This window comes from Sinohyriopsis cumingii, unplaced genomic scaffold, assembly GCF_028554795.1.
Source record: "Sinohyriopsis cumingii isolate HCF-2022 unplaced genomic scaffold, ASM2855479v2 utg000695l, whole genome shotgun sequence".
NCBI classification, from domain to species: domain Eukaryota; kingdom Metazoa; phylum Mollusca; class Bivalvia; order Unionida; family Unionidae; genus Sinohyriopsis; species Sinohyriopsis cumingii.
Genome location: NW_028315924.1, coordinates 1,209,843 through 1,222,650, shown reverse-complemented (window position 1 = coordinate 1,222,650; position 12,808 = coordinate 1,209,843). Strand labels below are relative to the sequence as shown.

Below are 12,808 nucleotides of genomic sequence, written 5' to 3'. Positions count from 1 at the left end.
CAGGGCATATGATCAGAAATGGTCGATTGAGATGGTAGATGCAATGATTTGGTTTCTTTGAACATTTTCGTAGCACTGTACAACTAGACAAAAACGCAAAACTGAAAATATTTGAATTAAACATAGATTTCAAAATCAAAGTTGCTTTTAACTGGCCATTTGATACTGTGTGATTTACGGAAGTCTGTCATATGACGAATTGTAATCAATATCGCGGTCCCAAACGCATTATATAGAATTAATTTGTCAGCATGATTTAAATTTTGTTCCTAAATCACAAGGCGGAGGGGCACGCTTTTTTATATTGTTTTGATTCATCAAAAGGCTGTTGGCACATATCCACGTTACAGGCCACTACAGGCACGTCACTATATTCAACGGTGGATCATATGTCGAGCACCACTGTAATTTGAGACTTATTACGTGTCAGCATAAGCAAAGAAAAATCGTGCTGAAAGTTACTGCATGTACCGAGCGATACTTAATGTTTCAAAAGTCAAAAAGAAAATGAACCAAAAAAAAAAGTCATTGGGCATGTTATTTAATTTGAATATTGTACGATATTTACACCCAAATATAAATAAATATTCCGTCTGCATTAATTACACTTCTTTATAGTTATGATAGCTAATGTAATTGCTTTGTTAAGTTTCTCTGAATACATTAACATACTGAGTTCCTTTAAAAAAAAAATAAAAAAAATTCTGGTTTAAAATATTTAGCATTACAAATCAGCTGAGGTATCGAATTCGTGTTATAATTTTCTTATCGAACTTGTGTTATAACTTTCTTAACTCGTGTTATAAACGGACTATTAGCCTTGCGAACATAACCGATAAAGAAGGATATATCAACACATGAAAAATGCAAATTGTTGAGATTGTTTTCGTTAATGTTATATGGCCAAAAATGTGCTATACATTTATTTAATCGGAGAGCAAAGGGAAATGTTTCTACAAATGGATCTGAAATTATGGATAATGAATCTATATTATCAGATATGCACATTGTATTTAATTTAATTTTTTTAAATCATTTAAGTATGGAAATTAAATGTTATTTAATGATCTGATATAATGTAAGTATGGACACTGAATCTAATTTTCTGATTTAATGTCTATAATTATTCTATCATTTTTAAAACAAAAGATGTTTGACATATATAACTGATTCATTGGTTTAACTATAATGATCTGTAGTACAGCTAAGATTCCTTCCTTTGTTGACGTTATGTTTCGCTACCCAAGTGTAGAACGGTGAACTATCCGGAACTGGAAATTTTTTGTGGGCATGTGCATTGGAGCTAACGGGGGTAAGTTTAGGCGCTACGATCAGTAACCGTTGCAACCGTGAAAACGCCTATAAGGACCCTAATAGTTAACCGGAAGAGAAGTTTGCAGTATGGGCAAGAGAGCCAGAACTCTAATCCAGATGTATGTTTGTCATGCTTTAATTTAGTTCTTGATTGAATAGAGTGAAATTTATTTCTTGCAGCTTCACAGGAATTTGAAAAATTGTATTTAAAATCAGAAACATTCTCAAGAATATTAATCTCTGATATTTTGATAACAAGAAGTTTCTGTTTCAACAATGTAATAAATTTGGATTATGCGCATTTGTTTATAGCGCTTCAAGGAATTCTTAGATTTTTCTGATTATGGGAAGTCAGTCGTGGGAAAATATTCCTCAGACTTAAATAATTAACCAATTACTAGGAGCATACGTCAAGAAGTGAAGTCGTAGTGAGTTTCCATGACGCCATGGTTTACTTCTGGTGAATTCGGGTCAGAGCTGCTTGATGGTCCCTGTCGTTATATAGTCCCTAGTAAAATCTAGTTGTGTACATTGATCGTGTGACTACAGGTGCAGTATTTAAGATTGGAGACTGGTGTATTACACAGTGGAATAAACAAGAAGGCACTGTTCCATCGTCGGCAGGCGTCGTTTATCCTTGACATGGTGGTATATGTGACACAATTTTACAGGCCAAATGTAGCTGAAAACCATGATCTGACTGGCCTAAGGTGGCATACTAAAATAGTTCCCTGTATTAAGGGGAGTTGTATTGTTTTAAGGCATAAGGTGCTGACGGTAAGTTGCGGAAAGTTAATGAAAAGAAACCATGCATAAATGTGGTCGATAGACTATTGGGAAGTTGTGAGATCTGAGGTCTTGTATTAATTAGAGTAAACTTATTATATGGTATCACGGTACCAATTGTTTTTCCATAGACCTTAATGCTAATGTTTGGGGAAATAAATATATTTTCTATCCTACTTTAGCATGCATGTCACACACTTTTCTAGAGAGCAGTGTTAGATTGTCAATTTGACAATGACAGAACCAGGTACTCCATTGCATTTAAGAGAGATAACTCCACTGGAACTAGACAGGGGTGAGAGTTATCTAGTCACAACAGGCACATTTTCAGCCATGTGTACCATATTTTAAAAAAAATCATAAAAAATACAAAATATAACCTAAATAGAAATTAACATACACTCACATGTTGCCAAGAGGCTACACTTTTTTTTAAGCCTAACAGAAAGTATAACTCTTACATAATGCACCAATCACAGCTAGTGTTGTTCTTTATTTCTGAATGCAATCTTCCTACACCTTAGGCTCCGCCCACCTGGTCTTGCGCAATTGGTACCGTTAAACCATATAATGGACAATTTGGACCTTTTAGTTTACAAAAGTAGTTGTATGAAATTCTTTGGAATTAACGGGAAATTTAATATTTCTAGCGGAATCCCGCCAGAGTTTGTCAATGCACGGTCAAGTAACAATAATTTCAATATTTCACGAACAATATATACAAAAACTAGTTCAAAACGACAAACACTAAATGATTCTTGAACTGATTTCTTAACTTAAAAAACAACAAATGAACATTCTAGTCACAATCAAATATGACCAAATCATATTCTTCAAACGTTGTATTAAATAATTTCATAGCAATTTATTATCTTCAAGCAAATACTGAAATGAAATGCTCTTGTCTCTTGCTTCTTCAAAGAAGCTTTCGATTCAGAAAGATTATAATAGTGTCTGAACAGCTGAAACAGCTCATTCCTTTTTGAAAGACTATAACACTTTTTGGCCAGGATTTGAAATAAAGTTCTCCACCCAAGATGACATTGTAAAAGCTTGCTCATTTCACTAAAGACTTCTCAAACATGTGAAATCAGAATTTCAGCTGCTTAGTTACGCTAAAATCTTTTATATAAATTCAGAAGAGCCAACAGTTAGCTGTCACCACTCTGTGTCCTTAAGCTAATTAACAGGGTAAATTCCAGCAAGTGTTTGTAAATTTCAACATTTAAATTCTCTAAAACGCAAAATGAAAATCTAAAAGAAACTTACGGTATTGTGGTTATAAATCTGAACACAGTCCCAAACTTTCTATCGCAAGTCCAATGTAAAGAGGTCCGAATGAATTTTTGTGGTGTTACAGGTCTTGGATGTGCTGACGTACCATCTGTCTATTTTGTGCTGATGTGCTAGCAGTCTTGCTGATTCAGAATGATAATATCCAGAACGTATTCTCATCAATGACAATACATCGATCAGTCATAACTTCAATTAGCGTTATGCAACTCCATTAGTTCAAATAAATAAATTAATAAATGCATAAATATATTATCTCAAATTATAAATAGCTACAATTAATGACAAGAAGAAACGATTCTAATGTAACGACTTTATATTGATCCTGACATCACCCTTTGTGGAATAAATATGTCTCATAACTTAAATTTTAGCTCCAGCCTGCTACAGTCAGGTAGACCATAGTAAGTACAGAGCAAAAACCAATGTTCTGATCTCATATCGTAGCAAACATGTCTACACACATTATATTAAAGTTTAGTCTATTCTCATGGACAAATATTAGCTTCGTAAAATGATGTTTGCATAAGGACCCTTACAATCGAGAATGATACACAAAATTTAAACACACAATATAGATATACATAAATCCTCTTCTAAAAATCAAACAGAAAGATTTATACAAAAAAGCATTCTATTAGACATTAGAACATAAAGTTTGTTCTTTTATATACTCTTATGTATGGCCTTTAATTAAGTTTCCTGGCATTTGTTAGACCATGATACAATCACCTAGTTTTGGAATTTCCCAAGCCCCAGGTATTATCTCACATTTTAGAAATGTGTAGTGAAACCAACAAGCTTTTATAATATTATCTGAAGCAGAGAACTTTTGTTTTGAGTCCTACCCAAGAGTGGTTATAAATTTTGAAAATGGAAATTATAGCTAAAAAATGGAATTAGAATCAAGACAGGTGCAGTTTCAGATAGAAATGATGCAGATGCAATGAGAAAGAGAGAGAAGAGGAGAAAGACAACTGCAGAAAGAAAAAGAAGGTAGGCTAATGCAAAGCAAATGCATATGCAAAGAGAAAAGGAAGACATGGAATTCAATTTGGGTTAAAAGAATTAGAGATGGCAAGTGGAATGCACTCCATCACTTTTGATGTTATCAGAAATATCAAGTTAGAAACCCCTTTTCAAGAAAAAAGTAGATCAATATTTAATTAATTTAAATGGAAAGAGAGCACTGGACTTTATAATTATGAAGTGTACTTATTGGCAAAGCTCGTGATCTGGTGTTGATCTGGAAGTGAACTCTGTGACCCATTGCATGATGCTTTGTTTACAGTCTATACTCTCAAAAAATGTCAGATAACCTATCACAAGAACTTCACTCTGGGTTCATCTTTGAAAGCATTTTGGATTAATGTGATTTTTCAGGATTTGGACATGGTGGAATATTCATTGCTAAGAAACAAACTTAGAGACCTTTGTCAGAAAAATAATTGTGATCTGAGGCTTCCAGTTCAGAAATAACCTCAGTGGTCCTAATATAACTAAGTGCTCCAAACTTTTTCTTCAGCCTATCATTTTAATTACATGAATAAATTTATTTGCACATCCTTACAGTTGTCAGATGCCCAGATGAGTGATATCAAGTTATAGGAGTTTCTTGTTAACCGTAGGAACAACATTACAAAATTATGACAGTATGTAGTTAAAACAGTTTGTTCATTTGTCCATGTACATGCACATAATAAGGGACAGTACATATTGTTATAATGTTGTCTCTCCATCGTTTGTATCAATTTCGTTTCCAGTTAATAAACTGAGTTGTCACATATCTAAAAATACCAAGGTCAAAGATCAAGGTGACTAAAATAATTGTGTTTTTCAGAATAGCTTTGGTTCAAAATGTAACATTTTTGACAAAACTTTATAAATGGATGTGCAGTGGGTTAATATAAAATATATAGAGTCTGGTTGTAAAGGTCAAAGGTCACATATCTGGTAACACAAGAAGTTTCAGGCCAATATCTCCTGTAGTCACAAGGCTGCTGTCCTCAGACACTGTATCATAGGGTACTAAAAATAGTAATCAGCAGGAGTAGGTGTGTGAAGTCATATGCTGATTGCCCCAAAAAGTCTGCCCTGTCGGAACTATAATAAGCTTTATAGACACTGATAACTGAATATAGATTGACCTGGTACATACAGTCACTTATATGAAATAAGAAAGATTTCCACTGAACACAGGCTATTGTGTAATAGAGGAGTCTAATAAATCAAACCCCCAAATCTGTGTTGATACTGATGGATGATTTGTGATTATGATGTCACCTGTTCATTACAATGTGCAATTTTCCTCCTGCGAATCTTTCTGGGATGCACCTGTTTACAGTTTCTTTACATACCCATATTTGGTAACAGCCATATCTAGTGCAAAATTCAAAATGGCCACATGAAGTAGGATAGAACTATTCCACGAAGATTTACAAGTAATCAAACATAGGATTTAAGTTATAAATATGATGTACATATTGCCTCCCAAAAAACGTTAAACTGATGGTAACTTAACACTGCAAGAAATCCCAGTAAGTGTACAAAATGTACACTGATGTGTGCAGATGAGTGTCTGCAAATATCTGCATGTTTTAATGAATAGGTGAGATCAGCCCGTAAAACATCAGTCAGTATCATTACAGGTGTGGTGCTGATATATCAGCCTATTAAATGAGGTGACCACATTAAATAAGGCATATCTTAACACAATACAGTCTGTCAAAAGCAACCATATATATAAAGAAAAGTATCCACTGAAAACAGGTGATTGTGTAATAGAGGTGACCAATATCAAAACATGGCTATTGTAACACAATACAGTCTGTCTAAAGTAGCCACATCTGTGAAGAAAAGTATCCACTGAAAACAGGTGATTGTGTAATAGAGGTGACCAATATCCAAACATGGCTATCTTAACACAATACAGTCTGTCAAAAGCAGCCATCTCTGAGAAGAAAAGTATCCACTGAAAACAGGTGATTGGTAATAGAGGTGACCAATATCAAAACATGGATATCTTAACACAATACAGTCTGTCTAAAGTAGCCATATCTGTGAAGAAAAGTATCCATTGAAAACAGATGACTGTGTAATAGAGGTGATCTCTGTAGACATGGATATCCACCTCTGGAAAGCAAGATAAGTATCCACTGAAGGCCAATGGCTGCTTAATATAAGTGTTCTTTATGGCAGGTTTGACATCACTTTTTGTTAGTCATAAAACAACAGAATCAGATTCTAAAATGAGATTTCATTAGACATTGTGCTTAAGTTTATTAAAAAATGAGATATTATTGGACAGAGTGCTAAATCATTTTAAGTGAGCTTTTATTGGACACTGTACACAATATTAAGAAGTGAGCTTTTATTGAATATCATGTCAATTATAAATAATTGTTTTTCAGAGTTTTATTTATAATATTATGTACACAAGTAAAATTATGATAATAACAGTTATAAGAATATTATGCATATGGGACATACAACATGGTGACAGCAACTACAATTTAGCAGGCACATGTGGGTAAGATACAATGCGAAAAACAATTAATTTCAAACTAAGTATACTGCATTCATAAAATGTACTTGAGTTTTTAAAAAAAAATGAATAAAACAAAATACCAAGATGTTATTACATATCAAACATAACACATACAGAACCCATACATACAGCAATTATAATTATCTAGAACAATGAGAGTATGATGAAGTAATTTATCACAGAACATAAGCATTGAAATGACCCTGTTAGTGATCTTATACTAATAGATGCCTTTTTCTTAGAAGTTTTAATGTTGATACTGACATGTACATCTATATTGGAGGTCATTCCAGATACGTGACCCAAGTCTCATGAAAGATTACGGTGAGTTCTAACAATAAGTACATCCAGACTTTAAAATAATCTAGTACGGTGTAAAATAACAAGACAATTTAAAGTCAATAGGTCAGTTATTGTCTGAAAGCCAAGTCATGCATGACATTCCACATTAATTAGTAAAGTGTCTGGAAGCCAAGTCATGCATGACATTCCACATTAATTAGTAAAGTGTCTGGAAGCCAAGTCATGCATGACATTCCACATTAATTAGTAAAGTGTCTGGAAGCCAAGTCATGCATGACATTCCACAGTAATTAGTAAAGTGTCTGGAAGCCAAGTCATGCATGACATTCCACATTAATTAGTAAAGTGTCTGGAAGCCAAGTCATGCATGACATTCCACATTAATTAGTAAAGTGTCTGGAAGCCAAGTCATGCATGACATTCCACAGTAATTAGTAAAGTGTCTGGGAGCCAAGTCATGCATGACATGCCACATTAATTAGTAAGGTGTATGTGAGCCAAGTCATGCATGACATTCCACATTAATTAGTAAAGTGTCTGAAGCCAAGTCATGCATGTCATTCCACATTAATTAGCAAAGTGTCTGTGAGCCAAGTCATGCATGACATTCCACATTAATTAGTCAAGTGTCTGGAAGCCAAGTCATGCATGACATTCCACATAAAAAGTAAAGTGTCCAGGAGCCAAATCATGCATGACATTCCACATTAATTAGTAAAGTGTCTGGAAGCCAAATCATACATGACATTCCACATTAATTATTAAAGTGTCTGAAAGCCAAATCATGCACGACATTCCACTTTAATTAGTAAAGTGTCTGGAATCCAATTCATGCATGACATTCCACATTAATTAGTAAATTGTCTGGAAGCCAAGTCATGCATGACATGCCACATTAATTATTAAAGTGTATGTGAGCCAAGTCATGCATGACATTCCACATTAATTAGTAAAGTGTCTGGGAGCCAAGCCATGCATTGACATTCCACATTAATTAGTAAAGTGTCTGGAAGCCAAGTCATGCATGACATTCCACAATAATTAGTAAAGTGTCTGGGAGCCAAGTCATGCATGACATTCCACAGTAATTAGTAAAGTGTCTAGAAGCCAAACCATGCATGACATTCCACATTAATTAGCAAAGTATCTGGGAGCCGAGTCATGCATGACATTCCACATAAATTAGTAAAGTGTCCGGAAGCCTTAACTCTTGATTTCGTTGATATTGTTCAGGTTGAGAGATATATTTGTGCCAGGTGTGTCAGTGTCAGCTGTGTTAGTGCCAGGTGTGTATATGCCAGGTGTTTTAGTGTCAGGTGTGTTAGTGCCATGTGTTTTAGTGTCAGGTATGTTAGTGCCAGGTGTGATAGTGGCAGGAAGATTTGCTTCTTTAATTGTAGCAATAGCATTGGTCTTGTCATTGTAGAGACTTCATTTGTATGCATTCAACATTAGTAAGGTCGGACTTGAGAAGTGACTTAATTTTGTAATGATGTGAATTTAGTTCCTAGCACATAGCATTATATCAAAAATACATATTCAAAATGTACATTTAACGATAAGGCTGACATTGTATTAAAATGGAGTATTCCAAGTAGTCACATGCCTAAATGTAGTTGGTTTTATAACTTTGCATCATAAATGTTATCAAGCAAAAAGGTGCTTGGAGAATACAGAACTATTTAATGTGTCTGATGTTACACTCTCCACTTTCCTGCTTACATTTGTATAAATCCTTTTGTTCCTTCTACTCTGAGAAAGGGAAAGGGAAATAACCATTAGGTAACTCTTCTTGGTGTCTTATCACTATTTACCCCTACAATCTACTTTTTAGCAGTAACCCTAAATGTAGATAGTATTACAATTTGCATCCTAACTGTTATCAAGCAAAAAGGTGGTTTTAGCTTAGGGAACCTTCTAGCAAGTTTGATGATGCACTCTCCATTTTCTTGCTTAATTTGTATAAATCATTTTGTTCCTTCTACTCCATTAAAGGTAAGATACTGGAAATAAACATTAGGTAACTCTTCTTGGTGTCTTATCTCTATCTACCCTTCTACAGAGGTGTAATTTTATCATACACACTCCGTTCTGTGTTTCCTTTATTCAGTTCCTCATAAATTGGTTTTACAGTCTGTGGATTCATCTCAGTATTGGAATATGTATGCATTTCTTCGTCTGTCTTCCCTTGTCTGAAGAAAAATGATAATGCATGCATAGTAAAATTAGAAATTGAAGATGCAAATGATTGTACATTTCATATTCATATTTTAATTAGATTACATTATATTCTGAAATTATATTTGAAACTATCAGGTGAACATTAATAGCTTGCACTAAGGTGAAATGCAAGGTTGCAATGCCCTTGTAACAAAAGATGTCAATTTCTTCCTGTAATAAACAGCAAGTACTGTTAATAATTGACTTTGAAACAAATTTTAAACCTTGAACCTTATATAACTCTAGCATCATATAAAAACAACACTGGTGTACAATACATCATTTCAAGCATCCTAGAATTACAGAAAATGGTTCCTATGAAAATAGCTTATATTGTGAATTAGGTTAATGTTGGATATTTCATACTTTGTTAGTTAGTTTAATATTGGATATTTAATACTGTAACAATTAGTTTCACACTGCATACTTAATAATGTGTTAATTAGTTTAACTGGATGTAATACTTTGTCAATTAGTTAAACATTGGCTATTTAATACTCTGTTAATGTTGTTTAGCATTGGATATTTCATGCTGTAATTAGTTTAACATTGCATACTTAATAATGTGTTAATTAGTTTAACTGGATATTTACTACTTTTTCAGTTAGCTTAACATTGGATATTTAATACTGTGATAATTAGATTAACATGAGATATTTAGCTAATTATTTTAACTATGGATATTTAATAATGTGTTAATTAGTTTAACATTTGATATTTAATACTGTGTCAGTTTGATATTGGACTTTTAACCCTGGCAGTGCTGTGATGTTTTGCTTGAAATTTAAACCATTGCTAATTTGTTTCTCACTGCCATATCTGTGCATGCTGAATTGTTTCTGAACAATACAGACTTTTTGGGCCTGCAATTATTTATAAACAGATATAATGTTGAATGTTTAGGCTCAAATAAACAGTAACACAAGAAAGAGTGAAAACAACAAGTTTTGTAAAATATAACAAATAATTTATTTCCCTGGAAAAATACTGGACAAATGAAAAAATATGGGAACATATGGTCCCACAATCAAATCCAAAAATAATACAAGAATAGTCCACGGATAAAAATTTTGAAGTCCTAATATTGAAATGTTCTAATGATTCCAAGTTTGAGTGCCGAAGAAGATACAAGATGGAAGGCGATGACATATGCTGTAACTTGTACTGTGTTTATGTCTACAGTTCCTTGTACAAACACAAAATTGTATTCTCCAGTCCTGGAAATCCAAACAGAATTGTCAATAAATGTATTTGTTCAAGAATTCTGTATAAATACAATAATATTTCCAGAAAAAATAATTAATCTTTTAGAGTCCAAATAATTTGGAGAAAAATTAACTAATAACTAAAAAGCTCAACAGTTCCTTTCTGGTCACAACAGAAGAAAACAACTTGACATCAAGTGTTTAAAAGCCCTGGACTCTGAAATCTCTCCCTGTATACATCACTATTAATACTACCGTCAGTATTTCACAATTTCGGAAATGCCTAATTGCAAAATATATTGCAAAATAGAGGATGACGTGATTATGTTTGCATGTAAAACCTGTATGTCCTAATAAGAACCAATCATTTTACTTCGAAAAAAAGTTGTTTACTTGACCCTGAATGAAGACCAGGAACTATATCAAAAATGGAAACGTGTTTTTATTATTAGGTGTCTATTAAAATGACATGTAAAGAAAATAAAAAGATTCCAAAACCAACAAACAATCAAATCAAATCAAATAAAACTTAAATCAAATATAAATTAAATCTAATATCTGTAACACAATACAGAAGTTTTTTTGCCCAACAATTATTAATAAAAAAGATTGCAGTGAAATTGTACAAAGTGATGCATGCAGATTTCTAACACATAAAAATACTGAAATTGATGTTTGTTCATGGTTACCATAGCAAACATATAGAGAAAAAGGCTGAAAAATTAATTTTTGACAAAAAATAGAATATATTGTATACTTTTCCATCAAAATATAGTTATTCTGAATGTGTTCATGGGCAGTTAATTTTTTTTTGCATACCATATATCCTCAGTTCATTACTTTGTTTAGTAGTTTGCTATAATTACAACTTTACTTTCAAACATGTGTCTACATGTCAGTCTGTTAGAATATTTAGATGATGCAATCTTTGTTTTATTATTTTAAAAATATTCTCCAGATAAAATATAATTCTATTCACTTATAGTTCTTTGGTAAGGAGCCAATACCAATCATAATGAAAATGATAAATAATTTTTCATTTAATTTGGTTGCCATATCAACCAAAAGGTAATGTTAGTGTTTAAAGAATCAATTTTAGGCTATTTTTAGACTCATACACTTTTATTTGCTAGCATCATTACTAAATCTTATGTATGTCTTAACTTTCCTTTACTATCTATTAACATGCAAACTGAATGCATTAAATATTATGGGATATATTATGTCTCTGATTTCTTTAATAGTTTTTATAATTAATGCATTCTTTAACATATGACAGCACATTAAGTTTTAGAATAACTTTCTTTACAACTCAAGTTGTTTTAAAATCTTATGTTTAATCCCTCTTCCAATGTTCGGCTAGTTTGATTACAACTGTTAATGGCCTACCAAATACATGTATTTAATTTTTTGACATTCTAGTGTCCCATCTGAATGATTTTAATGTTATATCAGGTAGTGCTCATAAACTTTTGGACTAAATCTCTTCTTTGGGATTATAGAAGACTTGTTGAAAGATATTCTGGATTATATACTTATGGTGCATCAAGACTATTGGTATATCAGCACATTCAAGATTCTTGGATTTCATTGGAACAGTATATGCCTTTTGACTTGTGATTGAACATTTATGATTATCTGGCATTTGATCCACAGTACTGTAAGTTCCTCATAATTTTTCATGTCACAACTCAGAGACTTAAAATATTTCTTGATTTTACAAAACTTGATGGTTTTCACTCTTTTCTGTTACTTAGTTTAAGACCATAGAGTTGTAACACACAGTATATCCATCCACAATTTGTGTTAACCTGTCCTCTTGTACTGTGGAAGGAGTCCTGAAATGTATACATACTGTACTCATCTAATGAAACTTTATGTTATCCTATTCAACTGGCATGCATAAGGAACCATGTAGCAGGAATCCTAATTGGCAAACATGCTATAATCATAAGGTATGCTAAACTCATATTATGGCCTGCACTTCATTAGTGCACATGTTAATCAGTCACCTTGGTCAGTAACCTGATTTCTATACAAAGGTTGCATTAACCTGTCTTGGCTTGCAGAAGGAACCCAAACTGTTTATACACACACTACACCCATCCGATCGTAAGTTATATTGTTATGTCCTCTTGGC

General features: G+C 32.9%; 1 protein-coding gene across 1 annotated transcript in view; it reads right to left on the bottom strand.

The window, feature by feature from the left end:
* Positions 1–2,852: 2,852 nt before the first annotated feature.
* The window catches only part of LOC149773281 (uncharacterized), a 91,986-nt gene continuing 82,030 nt past the window's right edge, over positions 2,853–12,808 (bottom strand). The window contains exon 12 of the mRNA XM_089946463.1: positions 2,853–9,435. Coding sequence (XP_089802589.1) covers positions 9,300–9,435 — 136 coding nt within the window. The 3' untranslated portion in view covers positions 2,853–9,299. The remainder of the gene's footprint in view (positions 9,436–12,808) is intronic.